This window comes from Biomphalaria glabrata, chromosome 3 (genome assembly GCF_947242115.1).
Source record: "Biomphalaria glabrata chromosome 3, xgBioGlab47.1, whole genome shotgun sequence".
Lineage (NCBI taxonomy): Eukaryota > Metazoa > Mollusca > Gastropoda > Planorbidae > Biomphalaria > Biomphalaria glabrata.
The window spans coordinates 44,719,946-44,746,895 of NC_074713.1; the positions used below are offsets into that span (position 1 = coordinate 44,719,946).

At 36.3% G+C, this 26,950-nt stretch overlaps 3 protein-coding genes across 5 annotated transcripts in view; 2 read left to right on the forward strand and 1 right to left on the reverse strand.

Annotated features, from left to right (window-relative positions):
• Positions 1–459: 459 nt before the first annotated feature.
• LOC106075959 (uncharacterized) lies at positions 460–8,059 on the forward strand. 2 transcript variants are annotated; one of them, XM_056022252.1, is made up of 6 exons: positions 460–576; positions 3,660–3,712; positions 3,990–4,012; positions 4,984–5,060; positions 5,404–5,549; positions 6,977–8,059. In XM_056022252.1, exons 2-6 carry the CDS (start codon positions 3,661–3,663, stop codon positions 7,177–7,179), a joined length of 501 nt encoding a protein of 166 aa, XP_055878227.1. In that variant the 5' UTR covers positions 460–576; position 3,660; the 3' UTR covers positions 7,180–8,059. The 2 variants fall into 2 exon arrangements, with proteins under 2 accessions (XP_055878227.1, XP_055878228.1); XM_056022253.1 differs by having other exon boundaries at positions 462–576; positions 3,660–3,700.
• Positions 8,060–8,615: 556 nt separating this feature from the next.
• LOC106062964 (uncharacterized) overlaps positions 8,616–26,950 on the reverse strand; it is a 113,552-nt gene continuing 95,217 nt past the window's right edge. Inside the window, exon 6 of the mRNA XM_056022260.1 lies at positions 8,616–9,065. Coding sequence (XP_055878235.1) covers positions 8,857–9,065 — 209 coding nt within the window. The 3' untranslated portion in view covers positions 8,616–8,856. The remainder of the gene's footprint in view (positions 9,066–26,950) is intronic.
• The window catches only part of LOC106075958 (uncharacterized), a 112,681-nt gene continuing 103,282 nt past the window's right edge, over positions 17,552–26,950 (forward strand). The window contains exons 1-6 of one of the 2 annotated variants that reach the window (XM_013236830.2): positions 17,556–17,693; positions 18,663–18,708; positions 18,913–18,935; positions 19,985–20,007; positions 21,069–21,175; positions 21,880–22,457. In XM_013236830.2, coding sequence (XP_013092284.2) covers positions 17,562–17,693; positions 18,663–18,708; positions 18,913–18,935; positions 19,985–20,007; positions 21,069–21,175; positions 21,880–22,088 — 540 coding nt within the window. In that variant the 5' untranslated portion in view covers positions 17,556–17,561 and the 3' untranslated portion in view covers positions 22,089–22,457. Of the gene's footprint in view, positions 17,694–18,662; positions 18,709–18,912; positions 18,936–19,984; positions 20,008–21,068; positions 21,176–21,879; positions 22,458–26,950 lie in introns of those variants that run through there. The other variant, XM_056022250.1, reaches the window with a different exon arrangement.

Genomic DNA, 26,950 nt, shown 5'->3' on the forward strand with positions numbered 1-26,950 from the left:
TCTTTCGCTCTCTCTCTCTTTTTACCCCTCTCTCTCCCTCGTTCTCTTTTCCTTTCTCTGTTTATCTATCTACTTGATAGTACAAGAGTAATACAATGAAAACAATTTAATATTCGCAAACCAGTTTTAATTTTATAAATATATAATATACAAAGTCCATAAAGACATCACAAAAATATAAACAGTTCCCGGTAGCAATTAATCAATAATAATGCAACGACTTGCTATAAACGGATTTGTCACCAAGGTTAGACAATACGATGACCTCATGTGAACCTTAGAAGAACTCTAACCTGTCGGGAAAAGCGCACACACGCACACACACACACAACACACACGCAGCATAATTGTTGCCAAATGTCATAGTTGTATGACTGTATGCCATCCTTCAACGTCAGTCTTGTCATCAACTGACAATCCAACGCCTTGAAACTCCCCCCCCCCCCCAAACCCAACGCTGCAGTGTATGACGTAGTAATTTAACAGTTTTCCTGTGAAGTGTAATCTGAACCTAAAATTGACACTCTTTGTGTTTCAACATTAGAGGCGTGTGCAGATCTTAGGGAAACTCAAAAGGTAAGAATTTATCTCAAGGCGTGTCATCTTTATTTTTGTATACAACGAAAGCAGTTGTACATACTTGTATGTATTTGATATTTATTGTATGTAATTAGCAATCACGGGCGAAGGGGCTTATTGTGCTCTGGCCCACGATTAATTGGGGCCCTTACATAGGGCCCATTGAGATAAAGTCTTTAATTACTTTCAAAAGCATGCAAAAGCATTGGGTTTCATGAAAAAGTAGGCATATTAGATCTACTTGTAGGAAGTCGCTACTATAGCTTGTAAAAGATCGTAGTCTGCAAAAAAACGGAACCAAAGATTGCCTTTTTGTAAATACACTAATACATATAGGAGGAATACATTAATTCTCGTCACACTAAACCTTAGAGGTTTTTTTCAAGGGGCTCTCCATGAGACTGGAACCATGGGTTCGCTGTTAATTGTATGTTGAACCATGGCTGAATTAAAACACATAACTTTAAAGAACAAAAATGTGACACATGTCAGGTTAATAAAGGATTTTATTTGAAACTTTTATTGAATTTCCGTATAAGTTTTTACACTACTCAGTCTGTCTGGTACAAATTTTGTCCACTTATTCTCCCATTTCTTAAGGTTGGATAAAGCTGAAGTTTCGCACAAAAGGTCATTTGTTTCGAACCCGGGACCCTCGATTCGGAAGCGAAGCGTTTTACCGTTAAGCAACCGTGCCTTCTGTTAGTTAATTAATGCATGTATATAAAGGGAGATACATCTTGAAGTATTGAGCGTTATTGCTGTAACTGTACGGTCATTTCCCTTTCATAATACTTGTATTCTTTAAAGTATTTTCCTTGTATTTTACTTGTAAGTATGACTTTAAATTTTATTCTGTTCTGATATTTCAAAAGGCAAGAGAAGATAATCATTGCCTTCCAATTTTTTTTTACTCCTATTTACACCGCCTAAAAAATTCCATCATTTTTCATGTTTAAGTAATCTACTTCAATTGTAAGACTAGGCACAATCATCAGTTACAGAGGCTAGTATTAATGATTATATTGTAAGGAACGTCCTTGACTAGTACTTATCGTTACGAATGTGTTGGTCCGCGCTACTAATGATTCACAGGTTCGAGATGCATCTCCATACTTCAATGTTTATTGTCCGCCTTCACTAGTAAAACGTTTTTCGTTCATCTCATAAAACTTGAATGCACTGATAGCTGGGCATTAGATGGTCGAAATGTTCTTGCCCAAACAGCGCCCCCCCCCCTCTTCGATGTGTCTACGGAATCGCAAACACCTGGGACAGTTCAGGATCAGCAGCGTCGGAGGTTCTGCCAGGTTGTTGCACTGTGTGCTGTAAGCTGCCCAAAGGTCACCGCTTCCTGATTTATTTTCCTCAGGGTTTAACCGCAAGATTAGATTCAATTTACTTCGCCTCCTAGATCTTAGAAGGTATCAACAGAGTCTTCTGATTGGTCCACTCTAAATGAACAGGCTTGTTAAAACTCAATTCTGATTGGTCCACTCTAAATGAACAGGCTTGTTAAACCTCAATTCTGATTGGTCCACTCTAAATGAACAGGCTTGTTAAACCTCAATTCTGATTGGTCCACTCTAAATGAACAGGCTTGTTAAACCTCAATTCTGATTGGTCCACTCTAAATGAACAGGCTTGTTAAACCTCAATTCTGATTGGTCCACTCTAAATGAACAGGCTTGTTAAAACTCAATTCTGATTGGTCCACTCTAAATGAACAGGCTTGTTCAAACTCAATTCTGATTGGTCCACTCTAAATGAACAGGCTTGTTCAAACTCAATTCTGATTGGTCCACTCTAAATGAACAGGCTTGTTCAAACTCAAATCTGATTGGTCCACTCTAAACGAACAGGCTTGTTAAAACTCAATTCTGATTGGTCCACTCTAAATGAACAGGCTTGTTCAAACTCAATTCTGATTGGTCCACTCTAAATGAACAGGCTTGTTCAAACTCAATTCTGATTGGTCCACTCTAAATGAACAGGCTTGTTCAAACTCAATTCTGATTGGTCCACTCTAAATGAACAGGCTTGTTAAAACTCAATTCTGATTGGTCCACTCTAAATGAACAGGCTTGTTCAAACTCAAATCTGATTGGTCCACTCTAAATGAACAGGCTTGTTCAAACTCAAATCTGATTGGTCCACTCTAAATGAACAGGCTTGTTCAAACTCAAATCTGATTGGTCCACTCTAAATGAACAGGCTTGTTCAAACTCAAATCTGATTGGTCCACTCTAAATGAACAGGCTTGTTCAAACTCAAATCTGATTGGTCCACATTAAATGAACAGGCTTGTTCAAACTCAATTCTGATTGGTCCACTCTAAATGAACAGGCTTGTTCAAACTCAATTCTGATTGGTCCACTCTAAATGAACAGGCTTGTTCAAACTCAAATCTGATTGGTCCACTCTAAATGAACAGGCTTGTTCAAACTCAAATCTGATTGGTCCACTCTAAATGAACAGGCTTGTTCAAACTCAAATCTGATTGGTCCACTCTAAATGAACAGGCTTGTTCAAACTCAAATCTGATTGGTCCACATTAAATGAACAGGCTTGTTCAAACTCAATTCTGATTGGTCCACTCTAAATGAACAGGCTTGTTCAAACTCAATTCTGATTGGTCCACTCTAAATGAACAGGCTTGTTCAAACTCAATTCTGATTGGTCCACTCTAAATGAACAGGCTTGTTCAAACTCAATTCTGATTGGTCCACTCTAAATGAACAGGCTTGTTCAAACTCAATTCTGATTGGTCCACTCTAAATGAACAGGCTTGTTCAAACTCAATTCTGATTGGTCCACTCTAAATGAACAGGCTTGTTCAAACTCAAGAGGAGAGATTCACGACAAACAAGTTTGAAAGTTTAATTTTTGTGTTCATAAAAAGTGCCGTTCCTTTGAAACACTTCAGCTGCGTGGAGAAGGGGGGAGCTACTGTGTTTGAGACATTGTTCTGTCCATAGCTAATGTCTAGACTTTCATTTTATTTCTATGAGATGATCTCTAGATCTAGTTGTTCCAAGACTGAAAGGTGTCCGAGTTCAACTTTTTTTTTTTGTTAACAGAATGGCTTTCAAGGCAGTGCTTACCTTCCTATTAGTGCTGGGTAAGTTAATAGGTACAAATATTCTTTTTTTCCTAGTGCTCTTAGAGAATGGAATGAGTTGCCTGAGTCAGCCAGGAAAACCAACGACTTAGCAGAGTTTAAGTCATTGATTTCTGTCTCTCTCTGCCGATAAATCCTAGAACAGATTTATTTCATATAGAAAAAGGGAGATAAACTATGCAGTATTTAGATAAGTCAGTGATTGTATGGTGTTTTCCTTTATAAAAGCTTTGTTTTTATTGTTCATTTACCTTATTGTTTTGTTTGAAGACTACATTTTCCCTTTCAGCTACTTCTTCGTTACAAGAAAGTGTAAGTGTTGCTGTTTTTCTGTTTAAGTATGTAGGTATTTACATCGATATGTTTCAACTATTTAGTCTATTCTTTGTCTTTAGACGCTTTAAAGACAAGCTTAGGCGCCAACTTGCCTAAGAAGACATAGAAGAGAGCACCTTGTTGCATGCGGCTTCAGAACGAGAAAGCTGGAGGTCACTCACAACGGCCCACGGGATACACATTTGAGACCAAAAGGAAATCCACAGCCGAGGACAGACGTAGACGCCAAAAAATAAGATTTTAATACACCACCGGCGGACAATGGCAATGCTTGCCCTGGATGTGGCAAACTATATAGGTCACAGCTGGGACTGCGTAGCCACGGGAAATATTGCATTCCTCACTAATCTTCGGACTAGAAGACAAGCTTTATTATTGTCTTTATTCAGACACAAAATGTTTCTTAATGAACATAGCAAATATATTACGTACATTTTTAATTAATAGATTTAGAAAAACAAGTAGGCCTAAAATATATAAAATACTTTTTAGAAAAGACAATTCCTCCTACCAACCAGGGGCGTAGCTAGGAATTTTCCATCGCTTGGGGGCCTGGGGGGGGGCTTGACCTCTATGGGGGGGAGGGCTGCATTTTTGCGTTTTGCGTTTTGTTTAGATCAAGTCCTGCTTTATGCAACTCACGGTACTAGAGATGACCACAAGGCTTGAACTAAGTTTCAAGTTAACAATTTTTTGTTCAAGTTAACAATTTTTTGTTAATTCAATACTGAATGAAATAATCTTTCTGAAATAGTAACACGACGTGCTGTCACGTGATTTCAATTTTCTCTTTCATCGGACTGAACAATGAAGACATTATATGGGGATCGAACCTAAGACGTTCGCTTTATTAGCACGACGCTCTAACACTTCAACTAACTCCCCATACTGCCACGACCGAAATTTCATCTCTAAATAAATGATTCAATTTTTTTTTCTTCTTGAAGAATCGTCGACGTGGTGGAAGTCACAACCAAGGAGTTTACAGCGGACACGGCGGACATGGAGGACTTGGAGAGCCTAAGTAAGTGTTTAAGATTTTAAACCCAGAATGAGCTAAACAGTGAAAATGGTGGCACACTGTCACTCTTGTTTGAACAAAAATGTGGTTCTCAGTAGTGAATTGTCATCTTGTGACACCAGTCGATAGAAAGAGTTCTGTTTCAACTATGGTTATAATTTAAGCAACAGCGACAGATAGATAGATATATAGATATATAGATAGATATATAGATAGATAGATAGATAGATAGATAGATAGATAGATAGATAGATAGACAGACAGACAGACAGACAGAGAGAGAGGCAGAGATAGTAGGATACAAAGGTAGCAACCTAGCTATACATTGTATGCCTTCCTGTTGTAGTAACCAAGGCAACTGTTACCAGCGATGCTACTCGGCTTATCAGGTCAACGCCAGCAACTACTTCGTCGCAGGCTGTGTCTGTAGCCAGTACAACTTCCCCGAGTCAGTAGGAGGTGGCCCAAGTAACCATGGAAGCAGTCCATTCAGTAAGTCCCTCATTGCATGTATGGCATTTCTCTGTTCGGTCTAGTTGCTAAGTGAAAGATTAAAATCGCCATGATTTATTAGTTTCCATATTCCGAATGCGCCCTCATTTTACAACTAGTTCTTGTATGTGTTTGTCCTACCCTCAGGGTTAATAACAAGCAAAAATATAAAAAAAAAAAATAAAAAAAGCTTGTATTGAGTGCAATTAAATCAATTATTCAGAATCCATCATGTAATATTGATTTTTAATAAATAGACATTAACAATAATATTATATTATTTGTGCACTTGGTGTCAGGGGCAGGTAAATGTGAGTGAATGTGTTATTTCTGTCTTGCTATTTAGGTGTTTGTTTATATCCTCAGGTATGAATGTAAACAGTACACACACAATGTTTTTTTGATTTTTTTTTATAGTTTTCTTTGTATGAGAGAGAGAGAGAGAGAGAGAGAGAGAAAGAATTTAGTTAGTCACTTGTTTGCTGGAGTTGAAGTGGACTGGTGTGTGCTGTCACGGCGTTTTTTTTTCTAAGTTATTAAACTTGTTATTTCCTGGATAGTTTGAGTTTTTATTAAACTTGTTATTTCCTGGATAGTTTGAGTTTTTATTAAACTTGTTATTTCCTGGATAGTTTGAGTTTTTATTAAACTTGTTATTTCCTGGATAGTTTGAGTTTTTATTAAACTTGTTATTTCCTGGGTAGTTTGAGTTTTTTGGTTCATTTAGTGTATATTTTTATGTCAATTAGTGTGTATTATTGATCAGCATTGATCGGAATTATAGAGCTTCTAATTACATCTCTGTTGAACTCGTTTTGTTAAAGAGCTAAAGTACCTCCATGAGCCAAGCAAAAGAACGAGAAATATTTTCATTGTTTTTATTTAGCGCAACTCTCATGCTTACAGCATGCTCAATGTCCCACAGCGCAATCACTTTTGTGGAACAGTTGGAAAAGGGGAGAAAAATAGGGGGAGTCGTATTTGGGAGAAGGTTTCCGCGCAGCCTTTTCAAAAATATTTTTTTAAAAGTTGCTCGAGTCTGAATTCGAACCCGATCCTTCACGAGCCACTCAGCTATCCAGGTGCTTATAAAAGTAGAAGGTTTTACAATTTTAGAGTACAACCTTATTCTCTATACAAAGCTTATCTCCCCTTAGCTTAGCAGGCCCCACTGTCTCTATATTAAGAACAAAATGAAGTACAAGTAATGGATTACCTGAATGCTTGTATTTTTGTATTGATTCTCGTGTTGTCATCGAAAATGAAAGAATTGTGGTAATTTTCAACTTGATCCGAGAATGGGGAGTGTGAGAAATAAGCAATAACTCTAACCAGTGAGACAAAGTTGATATCAACTTTATAATAAGAAATACAGTCTGTGTCTTACCAGCCTCGGAGCTAATGTTTAATTCGTTTCTTCTTCCCAGACATCTGTGGCTACATTGACCACACATGCCGTGCCAGCCCCAGCGAGTATGACACGGAGTACGCCTACAGCTACGACAGCGGCACCAAGACTTGCCTCAAGATCAGAGTGTACAGCAAATGTGTCAATGGCTACAGCAGCCAGAGCAACATCTTCCAGAGTCAGCAGGCCTGCTCTACTACTTGCGAGGCCCGCGGCTACTAAAGATTTCTTCTTCTTCTTCGTTCTCATTTGATAAAAGGTTAATATCATTAATCCTATATCTGAGATGATCGTGCTGGGGTTTCCAGATCAGGCAGTTCTCCATATAGTTTTTCTTCTATAGGAGAGTTTCGGTGCCCGAGTCTTTTCCGGGCCTCGCTTTGTAGGACATGGTCAGCCTTCTCTGGTGATGCTACACAAGGGAAAGTTGTTCTAGTCCCCATGTTTAGTGTCTCATTCTGTTGTAAAGGATATTTTCATGACTGTCCATAATAAGATATTAATAATATTTGAGTGCGCGGTATTCTCACTTCTTATTTACGTATATTATCATTTCCCTTGAAAGAATAATTTATTTGAATGACGCAAATACGAAACGAACCACACACGAACTCCGTTAACCTTTCTTTGCGTCATCTCTTAATTTGTTCCAATTAATTTTTGCATTATTATATTTTTATAAATAGGACTTAATAAAAATCTCTTTAGTAAGTTTTACAATGTCAGTATCATGATAAACTGCTTGGATACTTATATGATGGGTCACGAGTTCAAAATCCCGATATAAACTTCTACATATTTTTATTCATACTAAAAGTCAGCTCGGAAGCCTTCTCCTTGATAGCTCCACACTTCAATGTCCTCAAAATAAACTATTATGTACGCTTTGATCATGTTTTTCATAATAGTAATAATGTTGAATCATACATTTTCTTCTGCTAACCATGTCTCAAAAGATTAACTGTGATGATATTGTGTACAGTTGAATCACTTTGTGTGTTTGTGCATGTTCTTGACTGTGTGATTCTTAAATGCAATACAGACTGAGTGTATCTCTAAATTGACAATATGTTAATACCTGAGATTATATTTTGAGTATGTCTATTTGATTGGGGAGCTTGCATTCTCTAAATATATATATATATTATAACAATCATCTCTTTGATGGGCATTTCCTCTAGAGCTATGTAAACCTTGAGTATGGTAAAAAGTCATATAAACATGCACACACACACACACAGACGCTTATATTCCATCACACATACACTTATATAGATACACATCATACAATTACACAAATCCACCAACACTCACAATCGGTTGCCCCAAAACATATATGCAAGTCACACGAACATAAAACTCAACCCTGCATAGAATTATTAACATACACATTAAATTATAACGACAACGATTACAATATTTTCTGTAATTGATTACGACGTCTGCTGGAGCAAAACACACGTCAAACTGAGCTACTTCCGGTATTTTTTTCTATTAATAAAAGCTCAAAATAATTCTGTGAAAACGAGTTGTAATAAAATACTTATATCTAGATCCGTTGGTAATGTTTTTCTTGATTGCTTTACCCGTTTTTTAAAAACGTCGAATAAGGAAATAGATGGAGGGACGATAAATACAGACTTGACAACATTTTGAAATATTTCAATGTATATTTTATTTCCATACATACATGACGTCAACACTAGTTCAATTAAATGTCATAACATATGTTTATAAGCCACAACCATTTCTAGAACTTAAATAAATACATAACTTTTTAAAGTGCTTACAGAATAGAGCATTGATAACAAATACACAATAAAAAAACCCATTGAACACTACAATCTAGGTTTACTAATATCCACTAACAACCAACTGCAATCAAATAGCGGTGTCCACTTAATATCCTCTGTTGGGCTCACAGGCTCTGACACAAGCTTGCTGGCTCTGGAAGATGTTTCTCTGGGGTGTGTAGCTGTCCACACATCTACTCAAGACGCTGACCTTCTTGCAGGAGTTTATCCTGTGGTCATATGTCCAGGCGTACACGTTGTAGGTGGCGTCGTAACTGTTGGCGATGCAGGAAGTGTCGATGTGACCACAGTTGTCTGAAAGAGTGAATGGATTAAATTAAGTAGTGCAATTAGGTGGTCAACTAATTTATTGGTCAAGATTATTACAATGTTTACTAATTCATCGGCTAACTTATATTGTGGTCAACTAGTTAAGTGGGAAATCAATTACGTGGACAGCTAATTGGTGCTTGATGGTCAGCATGGTCAACTATTCACATTGTCAATTAACTTCGTGGGAAACCAATATACGTGCTAATTACATCGCTTCTGCCAAAAAAATATTCATTTACAAAATCATTAAATTGACTCTAATCTAATTTGGTAATACACCCTTTTTTTTAAACGAGGACTATCTTCAAAATCGAGGCTAGAAATGATACAACTATATTATTCCAGGAGCATGCTAGATCTACAGTGTTCAATAAGTGCATAGACTGTCGTTGATCTAAACACATGAAGAAATAGAAAGCTTTTGATCTAAGAAAAGTAAAAAGGCAAATTTTAAAACTCCACCACGTTTTGTTTTTTGCTTCAATGATAAAAATTTGCGCTGAAAAAAGTCAGGTTTTGGAACATAAGCAAGGAATTTATTTTAGTATTTTTAAACTAATTTTACGAACCAATGAAACAGGTAAATCGCAAGCTCGGAAACACTCTGTTTCACCAGATATGTGTCTCACAATCCCTGTGTCTTTTAAGCTTTGCGTAATAGAACCCCGTGTGTCTTATACGTTTGTGTCTCAGAATCACTGTCTCTTTTCAATTTTGTTTTTCACATTGCTGGATTTATTTAAAGCAACATTAGCTATAGCCTAGGGCTCCAGGCCCCAAACATTATTTGAAAAAAAAATCAAAGGAATAAATTGCCTTATGTGATTGCTTAAGGCCATAATATCAAGTCTAAATCTGGTCTGGGTCACAAAACGCCAATGAAGGGCTCTTTTTTTTGTTCAGTAACTGCTAAAGAGTAATGTATGTATATAGTGAAGCAGCCACTTGACATTAAACAATTCTAATGTACTCACTGTGTCCCGGGAAGTTGTACTGGTTGCAGTTGCAGTCAACTACATGGTAATTCCCGGAGTCTCTCTTGTAGGCGTTGTTACATTGTTCGTAGCAGTAAACATGACCTCTGGGAGATAGAAGGATTTGAAATTTTGCAGTTGGCAACTTACAACATAGAAATGATTTTCTTAAAAACACAGAAATAAATGAGTCTAGTCACGTTCTCATGTAAACATCTGATAGGCCTACACTTTAATTGTGAAAATCTCCAATGATGTTGGATTTATTTAAGACATATCTATAATATTTACTTATGGATAGTCTATAGTCGAACGAAGTATACAGCTCATTTAAAAAAAAGTTTACTATTTAACAAAAGCAAATATTTGGGCAAATGTTATCATACCTCGGGTTTCCATGGTGACCAACCTGAAACAAAGATTGCGACATTTGGATTACATTGTTACCAAATCGATAGTTAATAGATCAAGGAAACTTTTATTGTATATTATATATACTAAGAACACAAAGTAAGTTTGTATTCTATGGCTTATGACCTGACATATCGCCATTTTGTAGGTAGCCTATAAACTTTTTAGGAGACGCGGTGGCTGAGCGGTAAAGCGCTTGGCTTCTGAACCAGGAGTCACGGGTTCGAACCCTGGTGAAGACTGGGATTTATAATTTCGGGATCTTTGGGCACCTCTGAGTCCACCCAGCTCTAATGGGTATTTGACATTAGTTAGGGAAAAGTAAAGGCGATTGGTCGTTGTGCTGGCCACATGGCACCCTCGTTAACCGTAGGCCACAGAAACCATAACCTTTACATCATCTGCCCTATAGACCACAAGGTCTGAAAGGGGAACTTTACTATAAACTTTCTAAATTGTATTTGCTATAAACGATTAGTTGAATATTGTCTCTAGATGTAGTAAATTCCCATCAAATAATTCTTATAGGTATCAGCCAATGAAAACAATGAACTGAATAACAATCACAGTGATAAGTTTGAATATTGGTTCCAGATCTAACCAATTGTAATTCCACCATCTTATTAGGTATCATTTCTCTTCATTAAAGCAAGTATAATATTGTTTCCAGAGCCTCCAAATTTTAATTCACCGCCATCTTGTGTATATTAACCCAACTTAACAATGTGGTAAAGTTCAGGTCACATGATCATGTCATAGAATTCATTTGGTGTTATTATATCACATAACATAATTGAAACAATAACATTCTTTAGTAAGTGTTTCCAAACATTTTGTCCCTAACGGAACACTTCGCACATTTTAAGTATTTAGCGGAACGCTTTTTTTTTAGAGATGGTGGCTTACTAGTTAATTAATCGCGGAACACCTATTCAGGACTGTCGGAACACTGGGGTTCCGTGGAACACAGTTTGAGAAACAGTGCTAAAACAGAAATGGATGGCTTAGGGCCGGCCTTAGGCATAGGCAAACTAGCCAGCCGCCTAGGGCTTCTCTCAGGCCTGTAAAGTATATAGCTTAACTATTAGCACGAAGAAAACCAATGTTATGGGACCACAAGCTAACGCACCACTCTCTATCCTCATAGACGATAACAAGCTGGACGCCGTAAATGAATTCTGCTATCTGGGATCCACAATCCAAGATGACCTGTCTCTAGAAGAGGAGATTGAAAAACGCATAGGGAAGGATGCCTCGAGCTTCGCTAGACTCAGGTCAAGAGTTTGGGTTTGAGTTTGCATATTTTTCGATCTTAATTTTTTGTTTTTTTTCTATTTCATTTGAGGCCACCCTATTCAACTCGCCTAGGGCGTTCCTTATGGCTTCACCTAGGGCCTCCCGTTACCATGGATGGCTTCCTGGTTGTGTAATATGCGCTTAGGACTGTAGTCTGGAAGATAGCGAGTTCAAACCCTGCTACTGTACCCCCCCCCCCGCCTCGCCGTTCCTAAAACGTGTCAAAGACACGACCAAATAATGACATTCGAATAGGAAATAAAATATTGAAGTAGCTCAGTACTGAGCGCCTAAAGGCAGCACGGAAAACCAACTCCTAGATACCCCCCTCACCCCCCCCCCCCCCACTGGTCCACAAATGAGATTGGACCAAAGCGCTCTGAGCATGCTATAAGCATGAAAGTAGCGCTATATAAAAGCTATAATAATAATAATATAATAATAATAACTCGTGTGAAAAAAAAAGACTTTACCTCAGACTGAAACGTTGGTGCAACTGAAATAAAAAAAATGGAAGTGCTTATTTTTACCAATTTAACAGATATGTTTTCATTGTAACTCTTTGTCAAATTCAAATGTCAACAAATGTCTATTAGATTATTCAGAAATTAAAACTGTCAAACATTGTAACAGCAGAGACACTTAAAAGTACAAAGTTCTATTTACCTAGAGCCAAAGGCGAAAAGGAAGGGAGTCATTTTGATCTGAAAGGAAATCATGCAAAACGTAAGACATACTTTAAAAAAAAAAGATAATGCCTCCTTTACACAACTGAGTGACTGTTTTTCTCTTAATAACTCGTGAATATCAGATTAAAAAACATTTTTTTACCCCAACCCATCCCGGCCTCCAAGAAAGATTTCTGGTTAAGCGAATACATAGATCTACTACACTTTATACTATTGCAATCATAGGCCTTTAGATCTAGAATTACAAGACGATGAACACAAACTCTTCAAGGAATGCGGAAATACCCGAAGACTTAAAGTCCGTTCAAGATAAATATTTTCTCGTTCTCTAGCTAAATTAATTTTTTTTTGTGCTTTGAAAAATTAAAATGGTCAAATTAGGCTTTGCCCAGTGTGGTCAACGGGGCAGTAATTCTTTTCCCAACGATATACAGCAGCGGTTCTCAACCTTTTTAGTGCCGCGACCCCCTATTACGATTCCCCACTAAGCAGCGACACCCAAACGTAATTTTGTCTCGTTCGTGGGCTTAGTGCCGCCTAGGTCAATGGACATTGGCTAATGTTATAATATCGTTATCGTAATTTCTCTACCTGATCTATGGCGTATGAATTTCATCGAGGCATAATGTACTTGATCCTTGCATTGAAAAAATTTATTTATTCAAGGCGACAAAAATATCTACTACGTCGGCTATTTTCTGTATTTATGCTTACTGTTTAAAAAAAAACAACAACACACTTTTTTCACGAAGATTAAAAAAAAAACTTTTTAGAACCTTCCCTCTCGACAACCTTGTCACATCAGTGTGAAATAGAAGAACAGATTGAACGCATCAAGCTCATTTCGAAGAAGTAACTATCGATGAAAAAAAATATGTCTACCTTCAAACAATGATGTTACACTCACTCACTCAAAGTGCCCTATGAAGCCTCTAACTCTAGCAAAATAAATATCCGTCTTCCTTTATATGTCATCCTCATTTTTAATTGTATTAAATTTATATTTCACGGTCGTTTCATAGTTTATGAAATATAAAGTTATAGCGTAATGTCCCACCCCTTTTTTTTTTTTAATTAGAAATGACAATGTCTGCCATCTCTGGTAGAGATATGCTTGTTAAAAACGACAAAAAACAAAAAAAATTTCCAATGATAAATAGACCAAAAAAACTAAATTTCAGATTGTCTTAGGCGACCCCTGACAAATGACCCCTAAGGGGTCGCGACCCATAGGTTGAGAACCCCTGAAATACAGCAACAGTCTAATTTCTAAAATCGTTAGAGCCGTTTTTCGAGATCCGTGTCTACACAGGAGGTTTTACTTACACAGACGCAGAAGTTTTCAACTTATGAGTTAAACAAAAATAAACATAGAAAACCCCAAAACCCAAAAGAAAACACACACAGTAAAAAACAAAAACAACAACAAGACACAAAGACAGATACTTCAAATACTAACCTTGACACTGAGCTCTGAGCTACGATTACAAAGAACTAAAATCTATGCAGCAGAAAGTTGGATGTCCACACTTGGTCAAGGTATCTGCTTTTATAGAACCTGTGCGTCTAATTAGTCTCATTTACCAATGAGAGGAATGTGATAAATGACCCAAGGCTATCCAAACATTTAATACACATTTTCTTAAGACAAATGGTGAGGCATTTCAAAGGGAAGTAATTGTGCATACTGTTGATGTACGAAGCGGATCTAGAGTTACGGTGTGAATAAGTTCATGTCAGAAGTATGAGGGGCCACTCTGGTACACGCACTGGGATTTTTGGAGACCAAGGAATAAAAAAATCAAATTTTATTATGCTTGTTGATTTTATTGTTGATATGTTGTTGATATGACATTAATGTGATTGTTGATATGATGCTGATGTGACTGTTGGTATAATGTTAATGTTATTTTTGATATGATGCTGATGCGACTGTTGATATAATGTTAATGTGATTGTTGATATGATGCTGATGTGACTGTTGATATAATGTTAATGTGATTGTTGATATGATGCTGATGTGACTGTTGATATGACATTAATGTGATAGTTGATATGATGCTGACGTGACTGTTGATATAATGTTAATGTGATTGGTGATATGATGCTGATGTGACTGTTGATATGACATTAATGTGATAGTTGATATGATGCTGATGTAACTGTTGATATAATGTTAATGTGATTGTTGATATGATTGTTAACGTAATCTTTCCACATTCAGATCATGCCCGCTGCTGTCTTGGTTTATTGATTATTAAAGGGTAAAACAAATCAGATTTTTTTTGAGTATTGAAATGACCCAATGATATATATGTATAGTATTGAATAGACCCAAGGATATATATATATAGTATTGAATTGACCTAAGTATATATATAGAGAGAGTATTGAATTGACCCAAGTAGCCATATTTCTTTCACTCTCTCTTGCTCCATTGTAATCTTATACACTGTACGTTCAACAAACTCGCCAAGGAGTCGAAGTCATTCACAGACCAAAAGCTAATTGTAAAGATGTTTGAATCTTAAATTTACGTTTGAATATTTTAATATGCTACCCAGAGAAGGCAACAAAACCCTATTCCAATTGGAACCATTATAATCATTTCTGTTCTAGTTTTCTTTGTTCTGTGATTGTTTCGGTAGCAGCAATTCAAACCCCATTGACCTTTTATATTTCACTATTTAAAATTATTTAATTGGTCTATTGGGTAAAGAATAAATGTATAACGACGAAGATTACAGAATGTACTGAAAACCCGTATAAACAAAGACTGAACAGACCAGATATTCAACTGACAGAAGCTCAAACTGTACCAATTCCTGCAATAGACCAGAATTTTGTACCTAGATTCATTTTAAAAGTTATACTATTAAATAATATAATAATAATAATTTTATTTATAAAGCGCTGATAACAAACAAAATGTAGGCTCAAGGAGCTGTAACAACATTACAAACAAAAACAGGAGAGTTATAATGAAAGTTAATCTAAAAAAGTTTTAAACAGATAGGTCTTAATGTTCTTCTTAAAAGTGGTGTAGCATGGTGTCTGTTTGAGATCAATGGGGAGTGAGTTCTAAACCTTTGGTCCGTGAACTGAAAAAGCCCGCAGACCGTAGCTTTTGAGGGAGAAACGTGGCACAACTAAAAGCGTTGAGTCCATTGAGCGCAGGGCTCTCTGGGGGACATATGGATTAATCAGTTCGCTAAGGTACAAGGGCATCTCGTTGTTATATATACACTGATGACAAAGTGTGGCGACCTTGTAATAGATTCTCGCTTTCACGGGAAGCCAATGGAGCGTGCGCAAGAGCGTAGTAGCAGAATCTTGTCTAGTTTTTTTAAGGACTATTCGAGCGGCGTTGTTCTGTATACGTTGCAGCTTGGCTATTTTGTCATATATTTCTTCTATAAATCACATCTAACTCTGATCTAACACTAAGTCTATATATTAACTAATAAATATTAAAAACAAGAAAACATAAGAATATTCAAATGATATATTTTAATGCCAAAATGAATTAAAAAAAAATTGCTTTGCTTATAGCATGCTCAGTGCGTAATGGTCCAATCTCTTTTGTTGACCAGTGGGGGGAGGGGAAATCAGGGAGAACGTTTCCGTGTTGCCTTTATTTACTCAGAGCAGGAACAACTCAGCCCGAGCCAGTACTCGAGCTCTAGCCCCCCTTTTATTAGGTGGCTGTAGAATATCCCTCTTCTGACACCATGTAGAATATTTATGTTTATACAAATTACAAACTAGTGTTTAATATATATATATATATATATATGTTTGCCTCCTTCAGTCGTAGAACGACTATGGTTAATCTCGAACACTTTTTCATATGGCTGTGGAGCCCTATTTTGGAGAGACACTCCCGTTGACATATATTGCAGGTCAAGGTGGCTTTCGCTTCGGTGGTAGAGGAGCTGGCCATTTTCCGTGTGGCACGTTTTTCTTCAAGAATCGAGGCCCATGTTTTCTCGCTGTCCATCGCTTTCTTGGTCACGATCTCTCTCCAACTAGTGCGGTCTAGAGCTGTGTCTTCCCAATGGTCAGTATCATTGTTCACTGATTTTAAATCCCCTTTTATCACATCAACCTAACGGAGGTGGGGCGACCAGTTTTTCTTGAGCCAGACACAAGTTGCCCGTACAGAATGATTTTCGGGATGCGATGGTCCTCCATCCGGCGAACATGTCCGAACCTGGGGACATATAGATGCTGGGAAGGCCTGTTCTCGCAAGGATCTCAGTACTGAACACTCTTTCTTTCCATGTTATTTTTAAGATCCTTCGAAGGCAGCGCAAGTGGTATGAGTTTAGTTTTCTCTCTTACTTTGTGTAGTCAATCCACGACTCACTGCCGTACAGTAGCGTGCTAAGAACGTATGCCTTGTAGACCTCCATTTTGGTAGCTATGGTGAACTTCTGGCTTTCCCAAACACTTGGTCGGAGTCTAGCGTCGATGCGTCTTTCCCTATGCGTTTTTTTATCTCCTCTTCTAGAGACAGGTCATCTTTAATTGTACATCCAAGGTAGCTGAATTCATTTACGGTATCTAGATTGTTATCGTCAATGAGGTTGGATGGTGGTGCTGTAGCAGGTGGTCAGGGAGACAGCCCTGTGAAAAAATCAGGAGCTGGTACTGTTTAAGAGGGAACTCCATTTATTACGTAAATACAAGCGGTGTTGCACTGACGCGCTAGTGTGCAAATGTACATATAATACCAATATGTTTAGAGTTGCCAAGTGTTTCTTTGTCCCTCTTTCACATATCAATCTTTATTTGTAGATATGTAAAACTTTATACACTTTTTACAAACAAATATGTATATGTTCCGGATACTTACAATATCCACATTTTGGCCCCTATTTGCGTTCACAATGTTCCTGATGTTTTCCTGTACCACGTGACCTCACAAGCTGAGAAATTGTTTTCAGAACAACACTTAATATCCGTTATAACAGCTGATATATGTCATTGTCTTTTACATTACTTAACAAATGTCAGATGTCATTAATATCTGCCATAGATTTCTGTCATCAGTACTTTTAAAAAGATCTTCCAAAACGCCCTTAAAAATTAAATTTAATTCTTTAATGGCGATTTCTAATGCGGATTTTCCTCCTAGTCGAGTTCCCTATATAAAGACAGTCTGTGGTCGTTGTCAGTCACACATCTTCTTCTACAGTCGTCACAGTTTGTGCGAGTTACTACACACTACACTCCAGGTATGTGATGATGTGTTATGTTGTACAAGTCACAGTCAAATAATGTTTCGCTTTTTTTTTTATGCGTGTTTAAAATTTGTTTTGCGCAAGTCAATACTATCTAAAAGATAAAACTTGCCACATCTCTACTCTGGAACTGATGATGTAATGTTTGTTTTGTTTTTATTGTAATTTCTTCAGCCACACTCATCGCAAATAGTGTGTTTTTTTTTGTGTTTTTTTTTACCATTTACGAGATCTAGTACATCTACTAACACTTATAAAATAGTAAGCCACTTAGCTACCCTAAATGTAAACATAACCTTGATCTAATGGTTACTTAGCAATCATAGTTTATACATTTTACATATCAAAACAAACTATGATGCAAAGATGCTCTATCTATCTATCTATCTATCTATCTATCTATCTATCTATCTATCTATCTATCTATCTATCTATCTATCTGTCTATCTGTCTATCTATCTATCTATCTATCTAATCTATCTATCTATCTATCTGTCTATCTTTCTATCTATCTATCTATCTATATATCTATCTATCTATCTATCTATCTATCTATCTATCTATCTATCTATCTATCTATCTGTCTATCTATCTATCTATCTGTCTATCTATCTATCTATCTATCTATCTATCTATCTATCTATCTATCTATATCTATCTATCTATCTATCTATCTATCTATCTATCTATCTATCTATCTATCTATCTATCTATCTATCTATCTATCTATCTGTCTATCTATCTATCTGTCTATCTATCTATCTATCTATCTATCTATCTATCTATCTATCTATCTATCTATCTATCTATCTATCTATCTATCTGTCTATCTATCTATCTATCTATCTATCTATCTATCTATCTATCTATCTATCTATCTATCTATCTATCTATCTATCTATCTATCTATCTATCTAATCTCTCTCTCTCTCTATATATATATATATGTGTGTGTGTTTTCAGTTTCCAATGGCTATCTTCGCTGTTTTGGCGTGTCTCCTAGTACTTGGTAAGTTGTACCTCTAAGCATATCTAATGATCATTTCCATACAGGAAAACTAAACAACCATTGAATCTGTAAGGCAACTGTACGTTTCGCTAACAAATATATATTTATTTATAACGATCTCAAACTTGTTTGATATACATACATACTAATACTAGATTATTTAGTTCGCACGTTTAAAATGGTGACATTTTTTTTTATTTTCAGCGGTGCCATCTTTGCAGCAAGGGGTAAGGGTGAATGACATCACTATTTTCACTTTCTTTACTTGATTAATATTTAAAAGAACTTGAAATTATTTGATTCTTTTCTTATCTTCTTATGTTATATAATACAGACGTTACTTCAAAAAAGAAGATGATTGCGTCCTACGCGTCATGCATTTAGTCATGCATATTAAGCAATGACTTAAATTCTGCCAAGTCTTTGGTTTTCCTGGCTAGCTAGATAGAACTCGTTTTTTTTCTTCTTTTAGTTATATCTAATCATATCCCTAAGTCACTGTTTAGTTGAAATGTAAACATGTAAGAAAGTATATAAAACGGAAATCACCGAACAATCACTGTCATATCAAGGTTTATCTCACATGAATAATTGTGCAAATTTTCATCTTGATCCAAGGATGGGAAATAAGAGAAAACACAATAAAAGTTCCTCCCAGTCAGACAGACGTTAATATTGGGTTTGTAAGGACTTGCTTATTTTATCATTTCGTTTTCTTATTTCAATGAAATTAAAACGTTTAGGTACACTCCCCATTCAAGCATCTGGACAGCACAATGACTAATGGACTTTTGATATTAATTTACTGCTGCTTTGAGTTGCATTTTTATTTGTATAATCTAAAAACCCTTAATTTATGAAAAAAAAAATATTTGGAGGGTTGTCATTGGGCTGCATATCACCATTGCCATTTCATTAAATTTATGTTTCCCAAACTGTGTTCCGGGGATCCCTGGTGTTCCACGAACTACTGGAATAATTAAAGGGACTAGTTTAACTACCTAGTTTAGCACTACCTCTGTCAAGTACGATATCTTTACCTTGTTGAAGATACCAAACAAAGTAAATAATTAGTTAACTAATTGGTTATTATTTTTTTTATATTTTATTGTGTTGTCAGGTAAAAGAAATAATTGTGCAAAATTTCAGCTTAATCCGAGAATGGGTGTGGGAAAAATAAAGTGTACAAACTTTTTACCAGACAAACAGACAGAGTGACTTGACATAAACTTTGTAAAAACTCAACGTAATTTTTTTTTTCTATCCTCATCTTCAGGGCCATGGACATGGTGGTTATAGGTAAGTGTTTTATTTACTTGCTTAGAACATCTTGATATTGGGAGTTTTCAAACTAAAGTTAATCACAATGAATCACAGTAAATGTATGTACATCACAGTGAATCACAGTAAATGTATGTACATCACAGTGAATCACAGTAAATGTATGTACATCACAGTGAATCACAGTAATCTGTCGCTTGTTTACGCTTTCACTTTTGTGATCATGCTTACATTCTTGTAAGAAATATAATTCCGAAACAGAGGAAAAGAAGAAAAGGCGATATGAAGAAAACCGATGGCGAAATAATGGTACCTAAAGATAAATCGTAGGAAAATGAAACGGATGAAACTTGGTAGAGATTTTGAAATAGGCAAACCAAACAATGTCAAGGACGCCATACTTCAAGGTCAATATTGCCAACTAAATAATATAAAATTCCTACAAGCCATAAGGGATTTAAAAAGTGACTAAACAGTTAGAAATGGCTATAACAAGGTTTCCATAGTCTGTACACCCGAGACACCAAACAAACGTGCACTTGATGAATGGGCCTCTATGAGTGAAGATCTCCATTAGTCAACTTTAGTGTGTATTGTGTAGTTCATAGTAATCTATGTCATCTAAATGAGTTTATCTTGTAAGGGCTATCTGTTCATTCTGACATTGTACTATATCCAAACTATACTATACTATACCAAACCTTGATTGATGTCGTCATATCCTGACATAAAGAGGAAGGTCTGGGCTTCAGTGTTGCTGTGTTATCTTTATAAATTTGTTGCACAGTAGAATGTCGTCTAAACTATGAATCATGAGGTTTAATAACAACTTTACACTTAAGACATTATTGACTGAGTACTTGTTAACTTTTGAATATCATTTGTTTTTCAATGTACTTTCTCTTTTTCTCTCTGTCTCTCCTTTCTCTTTCTCTCTTTTGGTTTCATTCTCTCTCTTTCTCTTTGTGTCTCTCAGTCTTTCTCTCCCAATCTTTCTTCCTTTTTTTTCTCCTTGTTTCCTACTGGCTCTCTGTTTCTCTCTCTCTGTCTAATTAGTAAAATATAAATCCTTATTTCAGAGACCACGCCTACTGCTACGACCAATGTAACAACGCTTACCAGAAAAACCGCAACAGCTACAACGTAGACCAATGTAACTGTAACGGATACAACTTCCCAGGACACAGTGAGTGGTCGACTATCTTTAAATAGAATTCATTCCATCACTTTCCATTCCACCATATACCTTTCCATTGTATCGTCTCACGTTCCATCTTATTGCATCATTTTCTCTTTCATCGACTTACTTTCCATTTCATTGCATCATTTTCACCTCAAAGTTTGAAAGCAGAGTCGAACTCGAACTGTACGCTGGAGGCGGTCTGCTATGTATGCGTGTTTCTTTCAACATCTCACATCTTGTACATCGCCTTGTGTACACATCTGTCAAGACAACTGTCCTTTTTATTTCTAAGTTTGGATCTATCTCATTAAACTAGAATCTTCTATATCATACATATCTCTAGATCCAGAAGTCTAGTCTAGACAACTGTCTTTTTGCTTCAAAGTCTGGATCTATATCACCAAACTAAAATCTTCTCTAATTAGATCCAGCATTCTACTTTCTCAGCTGTTTTTTAACGTTACCATGTCTGTATCTGTATCACCAAACTAGAATTTTATATACTCTGAGTAGATGTATACATGGGCGTAACCAAAATATTTTTCAGGGGGGGGGGATTGATGCGGGGTAAAAAATGTTCAATTTTAACAAAACAATTGCTCTTACAAATAGTTATCCCCTTCATAAAGAAGGAATTGTCTTTAAAAAAAAAACTCATTTTTGTTACTTGTTTCTACTATTGTAACACATTTATTACAATGTTTCAGACAACTGTGGTCACATCGACACTTCCTGCATCGCCAACAGTTACGACGCCACCTACAACGTGTACGCCTGGACATATGACCACAGGTTAAACTCCTGCAAGAAGGTCAGCGTCTTGAGTAGATGTGTGGACAGCTACACCCCCCAGAGAAACATCTTCCAGAGCCAGCAAGCTTGTGTCAGAGCCTGTGAGCCCAACAGAGGTTATTAACTGGATATTAAGTGGACACTCTGAGCATAGGCCGAATGTATCTAATGGACATTGATCAAAATTCCAATCAGTAATAAAGCTCCAAGCCTTAGTTGTTATTTTGTGTTTGTCTGGTAGTATTTAAATTTGCAATGTACTTTTGGGCCGAATCTTTACTTAGTTGTGTGGTCTGTCTGTCTGTCTGTCGGTATGTATATGTATGCATGTAAGGTTCTGTTGGAGATGTATGTTACATTAAGTATACAAGAAGTTCTACATGTGTTTAAAATGTAGTCAGAATATTTTATTTGTTGTAGAATTTAGTTAAAAAATACAAGTCATCTGTAAAAGTTTATATTTTCTCGTTTAATAAAGTCGTTTAAAAATATCTTCCACGTTTTTCTTTTTTTTTTACCACGTGACTATGACCTAGTTCCGTTTGATGTGTGTAATATGTGCTGTCATAGTAAATAAATATAGCAATATAATGTTCAGCTTAACGTGATACTAATCATGACTTTCATTATTTCAATAATCTTTATTTAGTCCTCACCATTTATCTACTTTCTATAGACATTTACCATCTGAACAAAATAAACTCCACTCAACTCAAACTTTGCAGACACTGCGCCAACCCTTATGAAACCGTAAACCATATCCTCTTTGAATGCCCCTTCCTAATCCACCTTAGGCAGACCCTACTTCCACTACAGCCCAACATAACCAACACCCTGTACGGCAGTGCTGAACAACCGAAGAAAACAGCACACTTTTTTTCCTTGGCACAGTCTGCAAAAGAGCTCACAGCTCAGCAGCAATAAAGCTGGCTAGAAGAAGAAGAAGAAGCTATACATTTGGTATAATCTTGATATAATTGTTATATTTAAATGTGATATAGATTATATAAATAATCTATCTCGATAAGCACGATATAATCTTCAAATAATCAAGATATAGACTATATAGTTTATATAATTTCGATAACTTGGTATAATCGTAATATATTCTTGATTATGAACTTGATATAGTTCAATAGTTAATTAATTCATTTTGTATTATTAAGATGTACAAAGCTAAGGGGAGATAATCCTTGAAAAAAAAAAAGGGGGGGGGGGTGTTACAGAATCAGGTCGTTCGCTAAAAATTTTAAATTAACAATAGACCATAAACCTTCTATTTTTCTAAGTACTATCATAGCTCAGTGGCTAGCATGTCGACCTGACATCATGTAGGCTCAAGACCTCGAGTTCGAATATTTCTCCCAGATCTCTCCCCCCCCCCCCCTTTTCAAACTATTGGTCCACAAAAGTTATTGGGCCATAGCAGAGCCATGCTAAAAGTATCGAAGTTTGCAGTTAACAAAAACAATTAAGAAATAAAAAATGTTTAAAAAAAAAAACTACAACAAGGCTTATATTAAGTGTAATTGTATTCATTAATTTGGATCAGACACGTAATTAGATCTGTAATAGATCTACACTAGCATTAATAATTATGTGTGATTAGAAATGTTTTTATCGAATCGATTGTTTTTGTTAAGCGCAATGGTACGCTCTTGACCTTCTGAATGCGCTATGATCCTATAAATTGGCTGAACCATTTAGAAGAAAAAAAAGAAGGGGGTGGGGGTAGGGAAAGAAGGAGATATCTTGTGAAGGTTACCGTGATCGCTTTTTAAATGTATTTAATAAAAAAAAAGTTGTACGACTTAAATCCGAACTCCAGGCCTCAAGCCTCCTCAAGCCTCCTCAAGCCTCCTCAAGCCTCCTCGACTCTCCTCAAGCCTCCTCAAGTCTCCTCAAGCCTCCTCAAGCCTCCTCAAGCCTTCTGAAGCCTCCAGAAGCCTCCTCAAGCCTCCTCAAGCCTCCTCAAGTCTCCTCAAGCCTCCTGAAGCCTCCTGAAGCCTCCTCAAGTCTCCTCAAGCCTCCTGAAGCCTCCTGAAGCCTCCTCAAGCCTCCTGAAGCCTCCTGAAGCCTCCTCAAGCCTCCTCAAGCCTCCTGAAGCCTCCTCAAGCCTCCTCAAGCCTCCTGAAGAAGCCAATGCACTAACCACTGTGTGTGCTAATGAAAATAGAAGACTTCATAGTTATCTATTGTTAGTTTCAAATTTTTAAGCGACGACCTAATTTTCTAATTTTCTACACAAAGTATAAGGGGGGCTAAATCAACCTATACCGCTACTGTGCGCTACATGTCAAGTACAATTTCTTTTCCTTATTCGATACAATACTATAATACCAATTACTAATTGATTATTTTCTTAAAATTGATTCTTGTTTTTTCAGGTACAAGAAATAATTGGTGCAAAATTTCAACCATCCAAGTTTTGGGAGTGGGAGAAATAACGTGTACAGCTATTGTACCAGACAGAATGAGTTGTGGTCAGCTTTGCAAAAATCATTTTATTTGTTGGTAGACATTACGATGTTGACCAGTTAGTCCCAAATTTACTTGGATTTTTAACACCTTTTATGATACGGAATTGTCTTAAAATACAAATCCGTTAATGGGATCAATTCATATTTAGAGCAAGTACCTATAACCAAACAAGGAACTAATGCCTATCCCATTTATTAATTAGCATTAAATGTTCTAAGTATAGTTTCTACATTTTACATAAAAAGGACACACCAAAAAAAAAAAAAAATAAATCTATATACTTTACAGTTTTTATTCAAACTGCAAGCTTGGGATATATACCGAACTCATTAATTTATTTTCCTTCGAAACCCAATCGTCCTCCTAGGACAGGGGTCAGCAACCTTTTGAGTCGGAAGAGCCAAAAATTACAATTTACTGAATTTCAAAGCTTTTAAAAAGCCACAAAGTGTTTTTTTTTTCTTGCCTACTATAAATAGTACTCGCATAAATAAAAGTTCTTTGATAAATAAAACAAATCTATTTATTCATAATGAAAAAAAAATATACCGGTATTTATTTATATGTGACTAGTGTATTTCACAACAAATTAGATAATATAATAATAATAATAATAATAATAATAATAATAATAATAATAATAATAATAAATGCCGAAAATGTGGAAATGTGGGCGAGTCGATTGAACACATTATGGCAGGATGTCCAGCCCTATCAGAATCACCTACCTAGGTCGCCATAACCAAGTTGCAAAGTTAATACACCAACACCTGGCTTTGACGTACAAATTGATCGGTAAGGACACTCCCCCTTATTATAAATACTCTCCGCAAGAGGTTCTCGAGTCTACTGAACATCTGCTGTACTGGGATAGGCCTATTCTGACCGACAAAACGGTAGATTTCAATCGCCCGGATCTGCTGTTCATCGATAAAAAAGAAAAAACCGCTACCATTATCGATATCGCCGTACCACTGTCTCATAATTTAAGAAAAACTGAGTTAGAAAAACAAAGAAAATATGGGAACCTAGGCTTGGAGATTAAGCGTCTATGGAAATTGTCCAAAATAACAATATACCCCATTGTTATATCAACCGAGGGGATAATAACAACTGACCTCACAGACACCTTCAAGGCCCTTAACATTCCTAGGAACATCTTCGTTGCCTGTCAGAGGGCGGTACTGCTGCAGACCTGCCACATCACCAGAAAATTCCTCAGTGGAAACTGTTAAAGGGACTACGATGAATTTTGTTTCTCTTTAGCGAAACTCGACCCTGACTACTCGTTCATTTCTAACATAATAATAATAATATCAATCACCCATATTGAAATTTGTCTTACAATTTGTGCATGACACCAAACAAAAAACATTATAACTATAAGTAACCAAAGTGTACATGCACACCAGACTCACTCCTAATTGACATGTACACCATTATTAGATAATTACCCATCACGGAAGTAAATATAGTAAAACAAATAAACATTTACATACAACATTAACTTGTACTTCAATAATAAAACAATTGAGCAAACAAAGTCAATGGGAGCGATGGCTTTTGTTAAAGAAAGTTTGAATAAATTTGGCTCATAGCTTGTTTTTAGTTTCAAACACGTCTCTACATTTTCATTTGTTAGTTGGCTTCTTACTTTACTTTTAATTATGTTCATGCAAGAAAACATTTGCTCGCACGAATAGGTCGATCCGAAGATAGTTAGCTTTCCAATTGCAAACCGTTTCACTTCACTGTAGCAATCTGAAAGACTGTTCCATGCGTCGAATATAAGTGTCTCAACTTGCAGCACTTGTTTGAAAGATGTCCACTTTTGTTGTGTTACCTACATTTCTGGACTTCTAACTTGATTTTCAACTCTGTAAATTCTCCACTCCACAATGCCAATTCCAAATGGCTCTATGTGGATTTCATTAATAGTTGTATTAAGGGGATTTACTATGAATGCTAGAGTGGTTTTGATGGTTTTGAAATGCTTAAATCTCTCAGCAAATTTATCTATAATTTAAAAAAAAATAACTGTGCTAAAGTAATTCCTGTCAACAGTTGCATTGGTTTGATCGTGATATTACTTTAGAAAGTGAACATGAAGTCATTTGCCGCTCTAAAAAAGTCAAGTAAAGTTCCCGGTTCATACATTGCGATCTAAAGAGCAGTTGGTGTAAAAGGTCATCTCGTTCTGTGGCCCACAGTTAACAAAGCTAGAAGATTTAACACCATACCAGTAGAAAGCCATCGCACTTTATTGTTAACAAGGAGGTTGGAATACTGAGTCTCCATTTCGTTTCAGAATTCTTTTAACTAACAATGGTAGAGTGCTTTTGACAAGCCCTTCTTGGTGTATTAAGCAGTGAAACGTAACAATTTGGCGGAGAATAGCAGATTCTCTTTTATTTTTTCCTGTCATACTTCTGGCTTCATCAGTTGCTTTTGAAAGGATTTTATGTAAATCGATCTTATTGTCTTCAAGGCATTTTTGCACGGCAT

What these genes read in the sequence shown, in the direction of transcription:
- LOC106075959 (XM_056022252.1), top strand. Translation starts at nt 3,661, where the DNA reads ATGGCTTTCAAGGCAGTGCTTACCTTCCTATTAGTGCTGGGTAAGTTA. An exon ending in CTTCTTCGTTACAAGAAAGT is followed by an intron (nt 4,013 to 4,983) that starts GTAAGTGTTGCT and finishes TTCTTCTTGAAG; the next exon opens with AATCGTCGACGTGGTGGAAG. An exon ending in GGAGGACTTGGAGAGCCTAA is followed by an intron (nt 5,061 to 5,403) that starts GTAAGTGTTTAA and finishes TTCCTGTTGTAG; the next exon opens with TAACCAAGGCAACTGTTACC.